The 17,227-nt window shown below is 41.1% G+C and overlaps 1 protein-coding gene across 1 annotated transcript; it reads right to left on the reverse strand.

Moving 5' to 3' along the window:
- Positions 1–5,115: 5,115 nt before the first annotated feature.
- LOC126285285 (prisilkin-39-like) lies at positions 5,116–15,781 on the reverse strand. Its single transcript, XM_049984573.1, has 3 exons — positions 15,750–15,781; positions 9,880–9,970; positions 5,116–5,603 (listed from the first exon to the last, which is right to left on the reverse strand). Exons 1-3 carry the CDS (start codon positions 15,768–15,770, stop codon positions 5,464–5,466), a joined length of 252 nt encoding a protein of 83 aa, XP_049840530.1. The 5' UTR covers positions 15,771–15,781; the 3' UTR covers positions 5,116–5,463.
- Positions 15,782–17,227: the final 1,446 nt, after the last annotated feature.

Raw genomic sequence — 17,227 nt, forward strand, 5'->3', positions numbered from 1 at the left:
GCCCGTATCAAAGCTGTCAAGGAAAAGATCACAGTATGTTAGAATAAAATTGGGTTAAAAGTGAAAGATCAAAAATGTACATACATTAAATGAAACAGATCATTTAGGTCTGGTAATGATCATTTTGTAGATGAGCACTTTAGCGCCGCTAGACGGTGCTTTGTGCTGGTGTTTGACATTTGGAGGTATAATGACCAAATCCGGGTAGACTAATAGGCAGACTAGAATTAAGATGAGGAAAAATGGAACTGGGGAAAATGTGAAAAGTTGAAGTAGAGGGTTTGAGAAAGTTTCTTCCGAAAATTTGGCTTATGGAAAAGATGGAGATGGTGCAGTAGTACTGCAAATGATACAAGTGAAAGTGTGGGTGTTGGATCAATCGAGGACACCTAAGAATGGGAAAGTGAAATGGGAATGATTCTGGTAGCAATGGGTGAAATATGAAACAAGCAGCCAGTGTGAACTGATGAGGAATTTAGGGTAGCTGAAAGAGATGTGGTTTGGAGGAAAGTTATTACAAAACAGATTATGCCTTTCGTAATTGGGGTAGGATGTCTGGAAATCTCCGAACGAAATAATGTGTCTATGGGTGGAAAATCTTCTGTACGTCTTCTGAAAATTATATTTAGAAGGGAAGAGCGTGAGCTCGAACTCACAGAACCTCAAGAAATTGCTTGGAATATAAATCGCTCATCGCATAAACAGTGGTATGAACCATTTTTGTACAAAAATGATGGTCTCGGCGCGAGAGTCATTTGAAGGATCACCTGTTGGAGGTCTAAGAGACGACCTTTGGTAACACGAAGAAACAAAATGTCGATGTAATAGAACCAAAACACACACGCTTCAATGTCGTGACGTATTGCTACATTTGCCTCTGCTTCAATTTATTACGCTATCGGAACGGCGAACTTTTTCTGCTGACATAGTGCTGCACAGTTATTCAGGCTTCAAGTTGTAGATGTACGATTTCAATTAAATGATGAAAGCAAAGAGGAAGAGAACAGTACACTCATCTGACTAAAGCCACCTTTTTTCGCATTCAACATCACTTCTGCATTCAAGCAGTCCATTAACAACCACCACGGGAATTACGTTTTCAAACCGTGATATTTGTACATCGAAGTCACAACCGGCCTTTTGTCAAGCATATTGAAGAACAGGTTTGTTCTTCGGTTTATAAAGTTGATTCTATGGCGCAGATTAAAATCTGATAACAAAATGACTGGTTTTTTAGCTTAGTGTTATGAATTCAATAACCATCCTCATGTAACGCTTATATTGCCTAAAGGAGTACACGTCAAGATTTTGACAATATTATGTTCTATTCGGTGCGGTTTTTTTTTAATTTTTTTTTCACCGAAGTTCCTCTCCCAGACCTAGAAATGGTGACCATTCAAAAGTATCTCATGATAAGAGGAGCGGATTTGCATTCTAACGACCTATACCACAGTTTCTTAGGATGAACGATGTATATTGCAAGCAGTCTTCCGTGTGTTTCTGAGTGTTCAAGGTCATGCGTTTCCCTTGTCAGCGGTCGTGGGAAACTTAGACTGAATGTAACTTCACTGCATCAGTAACAAAATTGGCACCACCTGATCAGGTATTAATATGAAAAATGAAAAAAGTCAAAGCAGTTTTGTAGTGCAAAGATATTTCTTAACGTAAGTATGAGGACAAAATACACATCATTGATAACATACTTTCATCAACTTCTCACAGTTTCCTTGTACAATTTTCTTGTTCATATTGAATAAAAAAGTGCCTGCTAGGACTGTAGATGATATAATGAATGATTTATGGTGGAATTCTTCGTGCAGCTAGGAATACAAAAAATACAAAACTCCTCACATTCTATTTCGAAGATATATGTTATAAAAGGCTGCTGTCATTTGATGGCACCTCAACCTTCAGTGTACTCCGTTTATTGCGTCGTAAGTTTCCTACCTTCTATCAATGCACACACGTCTTATGTATTTGATTTGTGACTATTCAGCACTGCTGGCACAGCTATTCTCTTCTTGTACGACGAGAGAGAGTACTATGGAATATTGTCTCTGTAAGGTATGTTTCCTTTGAATTTAAGGATTTTATGTAGCTCTGATCTGAGAATTTTCCATAATTGTTCCTTTATGTACGTTTCCAGTTAATGTAAAATGTCAACAAAATGGACTGTCCCCGTAAGAAAACTGTTGTATACAGACGATCTGGATGTGGCGATATAATGCGGTCTGGGTGCATAACTTTTGTAATTAGGACTGAAAAGTACTTAGACTCTATAAGGTTGCCGTGATTCATCTGCTGCTGCATACAGCTTTTCTCACCAAAAGCGTACAAAAACTAAAAAAAACTGTAAGCCCGGATCGACTAAATAATGGATGGCTTTGGGCTCCTTTTTACGCTCCACTATATTTGCAATAAGCGATTACTGCCGAAACTTTTTACAGTGAAGAGCCACATACAGTGCTCACTATTCGTCGGCGGTTTCTCCATTTGATTCTCTACATCCTGCCTTATAACAACCCCTTGCGAGGCACAGCTCACCTCTATGAATTTTGAAGAGTGCACAGTAAGTTCGCATAAGAGAAAACTGTAACGATTTTAACAGTTCTCGTTGCATTTCTGATGTATTTGAAGTCTGTATTAGGGATTTTAAAAGTATATGTCTCCCCACTGTTAGAGAATGTACTAAAATCGGTTTAGAAACCGAGAGACAAAATCATAAGGACACTGAATATTTTAGACCCCAAGCACACTCTATAGACAAAGAACTGCGTAACATTTAGGACTATTTGAAGTGGAAAAAGAGTTAATGTCCTAAAATCATTGTCGTTGCTCACCATAAGGGATTAGACGGATGACAGGTGCACCTGCGACCAGTCTTCCATTCTCCCACCGTTCTGAGGCTTATGAGCCATAACTTGCGATCCAGTGGCAGCTCTTCGTGGTCATCCCACAATTACTCGCATCTTGTTAGCTCTGCATGGATCACATCTTCGTAAATCGACCTCTAGTAACGAGGCCTCCGAGCAATATAAGAACTGATGGCAATTGCTGCAACCGAATGTATGTCTGAACTGAAAGCGGAGTCTTCACCTGCGTGGTTACTCAGGGGGGCAATCTAAATCAAATTCTTGAGATACTGCAAGAAATGTACACACACAGACTTCTCAAAATCAATATTTTACATTACTTTAGTGAAACGCTGCACATACGTAATAGCACATACGGGTGGTTACTGTTCAGTATTCCTGAATATGTCCTCAAAACCTCATCCGTTCTGACTAAGTACCTTCAGTCTATTTAGCTCTTGCACCAAAAGACATGGGCACGGAGAGCATCGTGTACTTCCCTCCCCACCTACATAGCACGAGGAATGGACAGTTACTATACTGGGTACCAGGACCGAAGTGAATTCAAAAAAATGGATCAGAAGAAAAAGCAGTAAAGACGACACACTATGGAACAATGTACCGTACCAATATATGCATTCATCTCGTTGGTAAAGCGTAGGGTCATGCGACATTGAAAGGATGAATGACTGGATGTAAGGGACAGAGATCTGTGGTCAATCTAGCCAATAACATGGCATATTGAGGCTACAGCAACTTTTACATGGCACCTTGTAAGTCAGTATTGTACAAAACAGATGCTCCTCCTCCGGCTAGCAGACCCATCAGTGCGTGATGGTTATGACAAACATTTTAACTAACCATCAATTATATCACGAAAACACGGCAGTAACTAGTTTACCAGCTGACCTTTCAATTTCAAGTCCCTATGAGAGGAATGTTTTAGATTATATAAGGCTCTGTGTTTTGTATGGCTTTCTGCTTAAATTGTTAGATGGGGGAATTTAGTTTGTTCTTAGGGTGGCTTGGCCACCTCTGACATATGTGATCTGTCAGCCACAGCTTCTTAACCTACTATTTATAAATTTTTAGAACATATTCGATACTAAATTGCAAGAGCTAAAGAACGCTCTGTGGAGAGTTCTAAATTTATAATCGTCCCCTCTTTATGTTAGTACAACTTGCCAGATACTTTGTAAATCTATTGGTCTGGTAAGCATCTTTAAGGGTGCGGTGCTGTTGCCAATAACTGCATCAATGTTTTATTTCACGAATAGCTGCCGGAAGTTATGTGGAGATGCAGCGAAGATACCTTTTGCGTCAGTCTTTGCAGGAGATTTCGACTAAACCATAAATGTAACCAAATATAATACCAGAGTAGACACAAATTAGGAGGAATAAATCGCTTTCTTACAATACCGTAGAAGTGTTTCCTCTTTGTTTATCCTGAAAGTAACTACGAAAGGACACAATTTCGATAGGGATCTGTATCAGCGTTTGTGGCATACTTTATAACTCTGTATAGAATCGAACTGCACAGTTTATGTGGTAAGCATTTCTTAAAGGAGCGGATTTGCTTGTTACTGTCTTTTTTTACATCAACAACGATTCAAATCAACGAGATCTGAGGCAATAACTGTTTTTATGTTATGCCATAGTCCTTGGTCCTAAACCATTTCAGCAGCGTACAGTAAGGTACAGAAACAAGAACGAAGGACAACTTATTTCCCATCTTCATAGTGTGATTCATAGAAATCGCTCATATCGTGCATGATGTTGTCCTCTTTTTCTTCTACCTTTCTGTATAGAACAACAATTTTTATCCTTCGATAAAAAAATTTACATTCTAATGTACTTATCGTTGTCAGATGAGACTAATTGAAAACGTAAGGTATTCTTCATCATATAGCCTATCTAGTAAAGATTAAGTGTAAGCATTCCTCCTCACCTAGCACATCAACAGTTAATTACTCATTTTGCTATTTATTTTCTGATATTAATTGCTTAATTCCTTTTGAACGTTGGAGACCATTTGATTTTCTTCATACGATTTCATATTTCTATCCATTTTCCAGTCCTTTTTCATTAAGAGTAATATAATTCTCTTATTATATTGTCAGTGCCATTTAAAAGTGAGATCATAATGCACGGCTATGATACGTGGAAAGAGATGGAAGTGGAAACTGCAGGAAACAAAAATAAAAAGATGGCTTGTTTTTAAATCTTATGTTTTTATTCAATAAATTTGGAAGTGTTGATCAAATTAATCAGTTGCTGCTATTTTCATCCGAAGGTTGTGGAACTGTGTTGCAGCCATTAGAGCTGTAACTCAGCTGAAGGGCAAATTGGGAATGTGCAAGCCGTGGCCATTGGAGAGGAACCATCCTGGCATTCGCCTGAAGTGATTTGGGAAAACCACGGAAAACCCAAATCAGGATGGCCGGACGGAGATCTGTGCTGCACACCTTCCTGTAAGTGTTCTCTTTCCTTATTACTGCACCACCTTCGTAGAGTAAGGAACAGGTAATTTGGACGCAGTGGTGTCGCAGAAAGGAAAGTATTCGTCAGGTGGGCAGCCGTGCAGAGGAGGTGGGTCAACAACCGCTGCTCTTCAGTTGTAGACGCTGTGGGAGCCATACGCGGGATAGCCGTACTGGCTGCCATAGCCGTAGGCGGGGTAGCCATAGCCGTGGCTACCGTGTGCTGGGTAGCCATACGAAGGGTAGCCGCCGTAGCCGACCCTGGCGTAGCCTGAAACACAACGTTCACATATTTTTAACGATTTATCTGACATATATTACTAGCTAGAAGACTGAAACTTATTATCACCGTGTAAAAAAAAAGACGTGAAAATGATTTTTCTCTTAAATTTGCTGATGAATATTAAATCAAGAAGCGCATCACAGAAACTGGTTTCTTTCTCAACACTATTTTATTATTTTTCTTGTCCATCATCTACCACCTTTGCTTACTTTTCGATAACGTGGGAGCAGATGACAAAATAGTACAAGGCACAACAGCACGAAGTAAGACAACGCCTCTGATATGGCTGGTCTAGAAACAGTTTCATGTTGTTCTACAGCAAAAATTTACACCATTCCTTTGATACAGTGGCAGGATCCCTAGAAATACTTAGGCAACACTGTGTTCGCACTTGTTCTAATTCTCATATCACTCTTCGTATTGTATGTATATTGTAAATCTATCAGATGTAATACACCGCATTAGCTTGTACTGTTCCATAGGAGTATGGACGAGGGAAACAGGACGAAGTGCCACATTACTCCCTGTAACGTATGTTATGTTATTCTCGCTAGTCCTGCGTAATACACGCAATAAAGGCAGTTGACATCTTTTACTATTTCCTTCGAATAGCGGGTAGCTAGTTCTCACCGGGATTTCCCAAAAGCACAAGTACATGTTGCAAATGCAACAACGATACTCTAGAAATAATCACAATAATGTCATGATGGCGATTCCCTGTAAATTTGTACCGTATTTTTCCAGAATATTTGCAACTGCCCACCCAGCAGCTTCGTATTATTATTATTACCCATACACAAATATTACAAGATCTAAAAGTTTATTTATGTTCTTGTATAGAATTACTTACACATGTTACCTTCCATTTATGCAAATTTATAGACGGAAAGCAGTGCCTACGCCGTTCTGCATTTCTTTACAATAGTCCAGACAAGATACTTTCCTACAGACCACAATATAGTCAACAAACAATGTGAAAGTGTTGCTGACTATATTAAAAATCATGCAGTGAGAACTCCTAAGACGCATCCCCGGAGAAAATTCAGCATTACTTTTGTTTCAGTTAAACATACCCAGTCCAGGATAACACAGATCACATCGGTCAAAACTTCATCGAAACAGATACAAATTCATGAACACATGCCGTGTGATATTTTCTTCGTTCTTAGTAGACAACGCGGAACAGTGTCGAAAGCCTTTTCTACCCTTTTTCGCAAAAGTCGAGAAGGATTGATGTTTGTGTTTTAAAGTATGATCTACAGATCGGTGACCGCTCATGGTTCATTTATTAGGCATAAGGTAATTTCTCAACACGAAAACTGATTCAAATACTACAGTGCTTTACTAGGAGTGATCCTACTGGATGTTCTGTGCCATTGTCTATCTTCTGACGTTATGTTCTGACTTATCCAGCCATAGACAAACAATTTAAAGTAGACTCCACACTCCGGTGCAACTTGCATTTCCTCCAGTGGCAAATACTGCCAGGTATCAGAGAAACGATACACGATTTTTTATAAAACCCGCTGAAGATAGAGCCCTGGACCTCCGGCATTGGCTCTGTCATCATCCACGACTCTGAGTCACACTTCTTATGCCTGGCAAAGATGTTTATCATTAAGAGTACATCACATGTAACTTCTACAAAATATCTCTGACGCTTGTGTCTGAACCCGCTTAATGTACCCATTTGACGAGCATGTGATGTAAAGGCACTTTTATACTACATTTAAAGATTCTACAGGATGCTATACCTCACACTCAATCTACTTGACTTTTCTTGTACACGCAGTACAGTTGTATGTGCGCAAGATATTCACTAAAATTGTCACCAACCGTTTACAAAAGGAAACTTAAGTTAATCACCCAAACGATCAGTTTCACCTTGGAAGTTGATATTGCACATTGGGCCATTTGCACGTTGTGGACGAGATTATCCTCTGCCAAGCACGTGCATGTGAAATGCAGCATGGTCATGTCGATATAGATTACACAACAGAGCAATAACTAGGAATTATTTTATCTGGGCTTTAACTAATGCGAGAAAACTTTTGATTAATTTTCAATAAAGTGAGTAGTAACTTGACTTCAATAACAAGGCAACGCAACACGTTAGTATATGAAAGTGAGACATTTAAATCTGAATACAACTCAAGCCATAAGATTTCTTATCACCAAACCGATTCTCAGCAGTCCTAGACGATGTTTTGAGGTCCTTAAAATGGGAAAATTAAGAAGAAGCAAGTTTTAACGTAACATATCTGAGACACATTCGTTTTGGTAATCACATTCTGCTGTTTGACTATTTGGAGAAACTCCAGTAACAACTAGAAAAATTTGATAGTGCTAGTTTTAAACTAATCTTGAAACATCAGTTGCAGTAGGACGAAAATAATGTATAATTGATGTGTTGTTATTTCAATATGATGACTGGTCTGATGCAGCTCCCCGTGCTCGTCCATGGCGTGCCAGCCCCTTCATCTCTGAGTAATTACTGGGACCTACACCCATCTGAATAGGTCATGTCCGTTTCCCTCTGCAGCTGTTACGCCCCTTCCCTTCTTTTCTCAATCTCATCCACTACCAAACTGGCGATTTGTTTATGTCTCAGGATGTGTCCCGCCAGTCAATCCCTTCTGTAAGTTGAGCCATAAATTCATTTTTTCCTCATTAGCTATTCTGTCCACCATCTAATTTCCAAATTTCCTCTGTAGCATCCATTTTGCAAACCTATTCTCTTCTTGTCTGAACTGGATATCATCCATGTTTCATTTCCGTGCAACATACCTTCAGGAATGACACTTGAATTGATATTATATATGAACAAATTCCTCCTTTCAGAAATACTTTTCTTGCTCAGCGTGCATTTTATATATCCTCTACTTCGGCCATCATTTATTTTGCTAGACAAACAACAGAGGAGATCTGTCACTTTTAGTCTCACGTTCACCAAATTCCCTCCGCATCGCCTAATTCAAATACATCCCTCTACTCTTGTTTTGGTTTTGTTGATACTCATCTTATAGCGTCTTTTCAAGACACTAGCCATTCTGTTCAGTTATTCTTACGAGTACTTTGCTGTATCTAACAAAACTACGGTGCCCTCCGCAAATCTCAAGATTCCTATTTCTTCTCCCTGAACTTTAATCCATTTCCAAATGTCATCTTGAATTCCTCTACTGACACATGTAAACTAGAAAAGCACAAATTAAAGTTGGAGAATGAGTTGACGACTATTTATATTTAAAATAATTGACGTCAGTGATTGGATGAACAACGAAAGAAATAAGCTGTGGTAGCGTAGCGTGCTCAATGCAAAGCAAGCAACGTGTCTTGAGATAGAAGGTTACCATGCGCGTATTTGTAGTTGTGACTTAACGGCAGTACTTTAAATGAGACACCATTCTGAAAGTGAACAACGGGCAGTTGTATTTTGAGCATTACCAGGAGAGACGGGAAAACAAAAATCTGTACTGGAAGCTGTTATGGCTGTAGTGAAACCAAAATCGACTTGGATGGGATAAAAATGGAGAGTAGGCGTACCAAGGAACTACTGCATCATATTTATATTTTATTGTATTGTATTAAACCGGGGACCTGCAAACGACGGCTTCGTCCCACCTTAGCCCTCAGTGGTTCACAACCCCACAACAGGCCACAGCAGTCCACCCACCCCATTGCCACCCCACATTATTGTGCGGTTCGGCCCCAGTGGACCCCTCGGGAACGTCTCATACCAGACGATTGTAATCACAAATGCTTGCATGGTAGAATAATTATGGTGTACGCATATGCAGCAACTGTGTTTACGCAGCAATCTCCGACACAGTGTAACTGAGGTGGAATAAGAGGAACCAGCCCGTATTCGTCGAGGTAGGTGGAAAACCGCCTGAAAAACCACCCACAGGCTGGCCAGCACACCGAACCTCGACACGAGTCCGCCGGGTGAGGAAAGGTCGAGAGAGGACCTAAGGAAAGGCTGCGGATGGCTATCTGAAAACATGCAGGAGCAGCTTCCTTGCGTATAGCTGAACTTTGTTATAAACTGAGGAATATGAAGAAGGTCTTGAGTGCACCTGTATCTTAGAAACTGTACACCACGAGCCTTACATTATCGCTTCAGAATAGTCCACCCCGTAACTTTGAGAGCAGAGTTTTACAGGAGGAAACAGAAGTATCTAATGCATCAAATGACTCAAACGTGACTCAAATGAAATACTGCAGCTTCATTAGAATTTACTGCAATAGAGTGAGATTTACTTACCGACATGAGCAGGGTAGCCTTGGTGGGCTGCAGGGTATGCGGCCTCACATGCACACAGCAGGGCCAGGCAGGCCACAGCGATGAGGCACACCTGTAACACAGCAGCCATGCAAGTGTTGTAGGACCTGTATATTTCTATTGTGTATTGTCAAACCACAATTTATGAAAGATGTTTATATATTATTAATAGGATTAAGTAGGAGTAATTAATATTTGTCACGTTGGAAATAATTTTGGTAGCAGGGAATGTCTGCACCAAAATATTGTTGGCAGGAGAGACCGCACATTGATATAATTTTAAAAAGGGCGGGAGAGACCGCGAATGGATACATTTTAAAAAAGAGCGGGAAAGACCGCACATTGATACATTTTGTAATGGTAGCAGGGATTGTCTTCACCAGAAAGCATTATTGGCGGGAGAGACCGCACTTTAGCGTTCGTAGGAAGTCAGTAGTAAGCGAGAAGTGAAGCGAGTCGGTAGCAGGTCTGAAGCGAGAGGTTGAGAGGAGCGGTGTGCCTGCCAGCCACTAGCTATGATTTACAATAGATTATAAACGGGTGTACAGAGACATCAGCTAACTATTATAATAAGATAAACTAATATTACTGAATTAATTTTTTGAGAAACTCAAGACTACTGAAGGTTTGTTTGCGCATTGCTAGTTGTAAGATTATTGTAAAAAGGTAAGTCCCATTTGAACGTTTGTAAAATCATTTCATTCAGAATATAGTTAACATTTGCCAGCAATATTGCATTTCTAATTATAATCCATCCCAAAAACCATCAACGTAAAACTTTGCAAAATTTTATTGTTGTCAAGAAAAAGTTTAACTGTGAATTACGTAACTTCAGCCAAATTAGTTAAAGAATAACGTCAGTGTTGCTATTAAAGAATAACGTCAGCTTTGGAAATAAATAGAGCCACTTATTATGAAAGCCCACCAGCAGCTAATAGAGTATAGTGAAACAGAGTAAGTATATTCATGTCGCAGTTCGATGTAGCAGTCAGATGGCGATCCAGTAACAGTAAAAAAGGTAAGGAACAGTTTTGGGTTACTGCAGGTAACGACTGAGGACCACGACGACGACACATTCTATGCTTCGTCGAAATGATCAGCAAATCACTTTTAAAAAGCAGCATTTAAATATGTATGGGAAAATTGCACTTATTATTATTGAGAAAGAGAGTTAATTCCAAAGGGAAGATTTCATTTGTTATTATTATGCAAGAGATAGAAATCCTAAGGGAAGGTTCCATAGGTTATTGTAGAAGGAAAGGTTGCGTAACAAAAGAGATATAGAGGAGACGAGAAGGTTTCATTGTCACTCAGGGAGCATGGTGGTCAGCGTAAGGTGCTGATGAACTAGCTGTGAGGCTTTGTCACTAGGCCGGTGGTCTTCATAAGCCGCTTATACTATATGGACAAAGTGAAAGTGGCCGTGATTTCATCCACAGTAAGGTAGGCAAACCAACTTAGACCATCCAGAGCCAACGCTGATTATGTAAGTAGGGTTGCCTGTCTCAAAATGCATGAAGTATTTTGTCGGCTAATTTTACAGAGTGTCCATCGATGGAGTCCCTGATCTCAAAATTAAACATGTCTAAAACCAATATCAAACGACGTGTGCAACAAAACTTATTTTTACTGTGGAAGCTGTAAGAATTTTATATAGAAGTTTCGATGCAGTTCGAAAAGCTGCCAATACAATGCTCTCTGCGCCGTTCAGCTCGTACAGTATAAGTGTGCAAAATTAAACTCCTCCACTGCAAACAGTCTTCGCAATCACAGCACAGTGTTTCCGGAATGTGCACCGCTCGCAGCACGCAGCAGCGCAGACGAACAATGAAATTTTCCATCACATCCTGTAGTCGTGTCAACGGTAATGGATTCAGACGGCACACACAGCGACGATTGAAGTTCGTCCAGCGTGGTGGGATGGTTCCCGTAGACAGTGTCCCTTGACATGCCCAACAGAAAGTATTCGCAAGGATTGAGATCTGGCGAATACGGACTCCAATGCATCATTGCGGAAGTTAATTTGCAGTCATCCAGTGCACTGACTATTTCCGAAGTATTCACCAGTAAAGCGAACATCTCTTCAGCACGATTAGGTGTGGCCAATCTTGCATAAACCACTAAATGGGCGTCAGTCCATTTTCGTTTTGACGCAGCCATTGCAAATATACGATCTCTTGTTCTTTTACCATGAATTAAGTACTGTAACAAAGGAATTGCACATTTAAAAATCACGACGCATGTTGGACTCAGTACCACTACCACTACTTTGGAAAGCAACCACGCGAAATCGCGGGTCCTGTCGTCTTACGCATAAATCATTGGTCTCCCATCATTTAATCGCATCAAACATGAATTCCTGACTATAGATGTGATAAGTGATTACTCATGCTGTCCTCACTATCCTCTAGTGAATATAAAGCTAGGCAAAGAAGACTTCATAAGCTATTTTCTATGAATTTTATGTGAAGCATTCTTTGTACTGTTAGTGTTCTTGGGAGCACATCATAGTAGATAGTAACCACTACATCGGAAGAAAAGTTTCCAGTACATGGAATAAATGTTTTCAGGTATCTACAGTGTAACACGGAAATCGCTGAGATTTTTAAGAAGTTGATCAAGATACTGAAACAAGATTTTCATCAAGTACGCAAAAAAGAATATCTTACTTTTTCGTTAGAACTAACTTCTTTATCTACACACATTTTGAAGCACAACTGCAATTTTAAGGACTGATTTTCTTTAACGGTGTAAGGTCTTCTGGAACAGTTCATTAACATTCAGTAGGAATACAATAGCACCAACACTTCCCTGTAGTACGCCTGAAGTTAGTTACATCTCTTGTCAATAATTGTCGAGGATAACATAGCGCGCTCTCCGTACTACCGCAATCAAGCCGTAAACTTCATCTGAATTCCGTGCTACTGATATTACTGTGTTACTGATTCACTCGATTTTCGGATGTCTCGAGACACTCCTTCTACGAGGGTAATCCCAAAAGTAAGGCCTCCCATTTTTTTATACGTACATAGACCTGTTTATTTCTACAATTGTTTACAGCAGTTTGCAGCTTGAACATTTACCTATTTTTCGACATAATCACCATTTCTGTCGATGAAATTTTGTAGACGCTGTGGCAGTTTTGTATACCCATGTCGTACCAGCTCGCCGCCATGCTGTTCAGAAAGTTATGAACTGGCGTGATTGTTGCTTGGTCTCAGGTGTAAAGTGGTATGCCCAGGTTTAGTCACCCTTGACAAATGAGTCCAGAAAGTTGTCCTGTTCGGCTGCACGGCGGTGAAGAAATGCGCGGGAAGCATCAACTCGTTGCCGCATGTGGTCCTCAGTCAGCAGGCGTGGCACCCATCTTGCGCACACCTTCAGGTAGTTCAATGTTTCCGTTAAAATACTGTGAGCGGTGCTTCGGGAAACCAGAGAAACCAACGTGCAGAGATCATCCGGGTGATCCACCGATCTTCACACATGCTTTGCTCAACCTTCAACACTGTCTCCTCAGAAACTGACGGTCTCCCGCTCCTTTGTTCGTCCTGAATTTCGGTCCGACCAGCTGCAATCTCTCTACACCACTTCGAACGTTTTTGACGTACATGCACGACTCACCATACACTCCAGTCAACTGGCGATGGATTTCAATCGGCGCAGTGCCCTTTGCGTTCAAAAACCGAGCAACTGTGCTCAATTCGCACGTGGCGGTAACATCGAACGGGAGCTCCATTCTCAACGGCTGCCAAGCCGAAACAGAGCGCCTCGGCGCAGCGTGCGCACGTTTACAAACAGCGCGTGATACACTCTTCATAACAGTGTGACCAACTGCCACACAAACAGAGTTCTGTACTTATAAAAAATAGGAGACCTCACTTTTGGGAGTACCCTCGTATATGTACAGGCACATTCGTACTCCGCAAACCACCGAATGATGTGCGGCGGAAAATATCTTGTATCACTACTAGCCATATCCTTCCATGTTCCAGTGCTGAACAGAGCGAGGCTAAAACCGACTATCTGTAACCGTCACTCCGAGCCATGATTTCTCTTATGTTCGTGGTGGTTGTAGAAACGGTCCGCAGTCAGCTTCAAATGCTAGTTTTCTAAATTTTCTCAATCCTTCTAGGGATTCCTATTCTGAATTCCCAAAGCAACTCCGTAATACCTGCGTGTTGCTCTAATCTACCTGTAACAGCTATATCAGACCGCCTCCCAACAACTTCGATGTGCCTTCAACCCGACCAGGTGGGGATGCCAAACAATCTAAGAGTAATCAAGAATGGGTCACAATACTGTCCTATACGTGGCCTCGTTTCCAGCTGAATCGCAGTTTCCTAAAATTCTCCCAATAAACCGAAGTCGACCATTCGCCTTCCTCACTACAATCCTTACATGCTCGTTCCATTTTTATTACTTTGCAACGTTCTGCCAAGATGTTTAATCGCCGTGATTGTCAAACAGTATGCTACTAATGCTGCATTTGCACATTATCGAATTTTTTCCTACTTATCTTCATTATTGTATTGTATATTAACAGGGGGCCTAGAAACGACGGAGAGGCTCCGTCCCCGCCGCAGCCGCAGTGGTCCACAACCCTACGACGACTACCGCAGTCCACCTCACCCCTCCGCTGCCCCACACCGAACCCAGAGTTATTCTGCGGTTCGGCCTCCGGTGGACCTCGCAGCGAACGTCTCACACCAGAAGAGTGTAATCCCTATGTTTGCATAGTAGAGTAATTGTAGTGTACGCGTACGTCGAGAACTTGTTTGAGCAGCAATCATAGTGTAGCTGAGACGGAATAACGGTAACCAGCCCGCATTCGCCGACGGAGATGGTAAACCACCGGACCTCGACACAAGTCCACCGTGAGTATTCGTGCTGGAGACCAGGAGCTTCTTCCCACTCCGGCGTCTTCATTAACTTACATTTTTTTTGCATTTAGAGTTAGCTGTCATCATCCTATCAACTAGAAATTTTGAAATGAAATGTTGAAATGTGTGTGAAATCTTATGGGACTTAACTGCTAAGGTTATCAGTCCCTAAGCTTACACACTACTAAACCTAAATTATCCTAAGGACAAACACACACACCCATGCCCGAGGGAGGACTCGAACCTCACCTGGGATCAGCCGCACAGTCCATGACTGCAGCGCCTAGACCGCTCGGCTAATCCCCCGCGGCTAGAAATTTTGTCTAAGTCATCTTGTATCCTCGTACTCTCAACGATTAGACCTTCCGTACGCCACAGCATCAACAACGAACAGACACAGTCTGCTGTACACATTGTCTGACAGATCAATTGTGTGCTATATGTAGATAATAGTGCTATCACATTTCGCTGGGACATTCCTAACGATACCCGTGTCTCAGATGAACACTAGCCATCAGAGACAACGTAGTGTGTCCCATTTAGAAGTATTCGAGCCACTCACGTTTGGGAACCTATTCCGTATGCTCGCACCTTCGTTAACAGTCTGCAGTGCGGCACCATGTCGAAGCTTTTTCCTTTCTATTGGCTTTCAGGATGTGTCCATTCAGCCATCTCATTAGTGAAGCGTGAATGACGATACCAACGTTGTAAGAACGCAACATCCAGTCACCGAGCCAATAAGATTTCCAACCCGGCCGAGAACCGAGCCGGGCCATTCGCTTAGCAATCCGCCGCGCTGTCCGTTCAGCTACCGAGGCGGACGAATGCTTTTCCTTAAATGTGCTTATAGCAGGATGATAAAAATAACATGGAATACCCCCCTTCTAACCCTAAAGTCATATACACAGTTTAGTGGGCAGTATAAGTCATCTAAGTCCAAACACATCCCTGCAGAAGTGACGCAATACTCACCAGTGAGGAAACGCGAGCCATTGTTCTTGTGAACTGAGGGCTGACAGTGTGGAAGTGTGTGGCGGCGGCTGTTTTATACCCGCCGGGGATGCCGACGTCAGCATCTGGGCAGATAGGCGCCTCGAACACCAAAACAAAAGAAGAACGTGTGTTATGATCGCAATCACGCGCTTTCGTGCAGATACAAAGAAAAGAGAAGCGGTTAAAAAAATGTCGTCTGAAGGCCAGGTGCGTGGACAGATGGAAGCAGCCATATCACAGCTATCCTTCCCACCCTTATCATAAAGTAGTGACGGAATTTTCCCTTGCATTTTCCATTTCTCTCGCTTCACACCCGGCCTAATTAGTTAGCTCTTTAGGTGTTCCATATATCATTCGAGCGAATCACTTATCGAAACGATGAACGATTCAGTTTACAGAATGCATACACATGTTAATATTAATAAACATTTTTTAGTTGGTGGCTTTTTTATTGATTTCACTGGCTACTAGTTTCTATCTAGAAATTCGTCAATGGAATAAAAGTAGTCACCAGAAGAAAAGATTAAGTTAAATTTAAAACTCACTTTGATACCCTTCGGACAATGTATGGCATTGGACAAACGATGAAAAATGTTTGTTGTTGCGTACTGAAGTTCTTTCTCAGCCACTGACAACTATAACAATAGGTATAAAGGTCGTTTTTCCCTCTAGTGTTGTAGATATGGGCGTCAATTTTCAAATTGTGATGGATGAATTTATGTATTGTGAGGAGCAGTTAACATGTCCAGCTGCTTGAAGAGTTACCAATAACATTATTGCACAAGACAATCAATGGAAATGTGTCAGGAGGTTTGTTCGTTTGTTTTCAAGATTAGCAGTTTTACTGAGAATGAAAGTAGCTAAACTTAGGAGTAATTATTTCAAAAGCTAATTTAGAAGCTTCTTCTAGTTCAAGTTTCCATCATTACGTACACCCAACAATTTTAAGCCTTCTACGCGATTTACGGAATCCTGCTACTGTGCTACATCAATTGTTGGTGTGACTATGTGTTGTACAGAACCCAATGCGTACTTTTTTCAGAATTTTGGTATTGTTAAGTATGACTAAAAGCAGCTGGACGTAAAGCCAGCAATTCCATAATACTTGAGTTGCTCTATGAGAATAACACGACCTAATGCCTTAGAAAGATCACGCATAACACCAACCGGTGACATTTTATTACTTCTACCGTTCGATGAGTAGGTATAAGTAGCATTCTCAATCGAGCAACCCTTTCGCAATCAGAAATGTAATACGCCATGTAAATTGAAGTGTGAAGCTACTCCTTGGTACATTGTTGTCTCCAGTACTTTGGAGAAAGACGTTACTACAGTCAATCAGGTTAACTTTTTACCAATCATGATATCTTTGTGCCATTACTACTTTTGTTTCAAATTGCTGCTGCTCTGCTTACTTGCGTCATTTTGCACTAAATGTGACAGTTATTTATTACCTC

Source organism: Schistocerca gregaria, chromosome 8 (assembly GCF_023897955.1).
Source record: "Schistocerca gregaria isolate iqSchGreg1 chromosome 8, iqSchGreg1.2, whole genome shotgun sequence".
NCBI classification, from domain to species: domain Eukaryota; kingdom Metazoa; phylum Arthropoda; class Insecta; order Orthoptera; family Acrididae; genus Schistocerca; species Schistocerca gregaria.

What these genes read in the sequence shown, in the direction of transcription:
- LOC126285285 (XM_049984573.1), bottom strand. Translation starts at nt 15,770, where the DNA reads ATGGCTCGCGTTTCCTCACTG. An exon ending in TGGCTCGCGTTTCCTCACTG is followed by an intron (nt 9,971 to 15,749) that starts GTGAGTATTGCG and finishes GCTGTGTTACAG; the next exon opens with GTGTGCCTCATCGCTGTGGC. An exon ending in AGGCTACCCTGCTCATGTCG is followed by an intron (nt 5,604 to 9,879) that starts GTAAGTAAATCT and finishes GTTGTGTTTCAG; the next exon opens with GCTACGCCAGGGTCGGCTAC.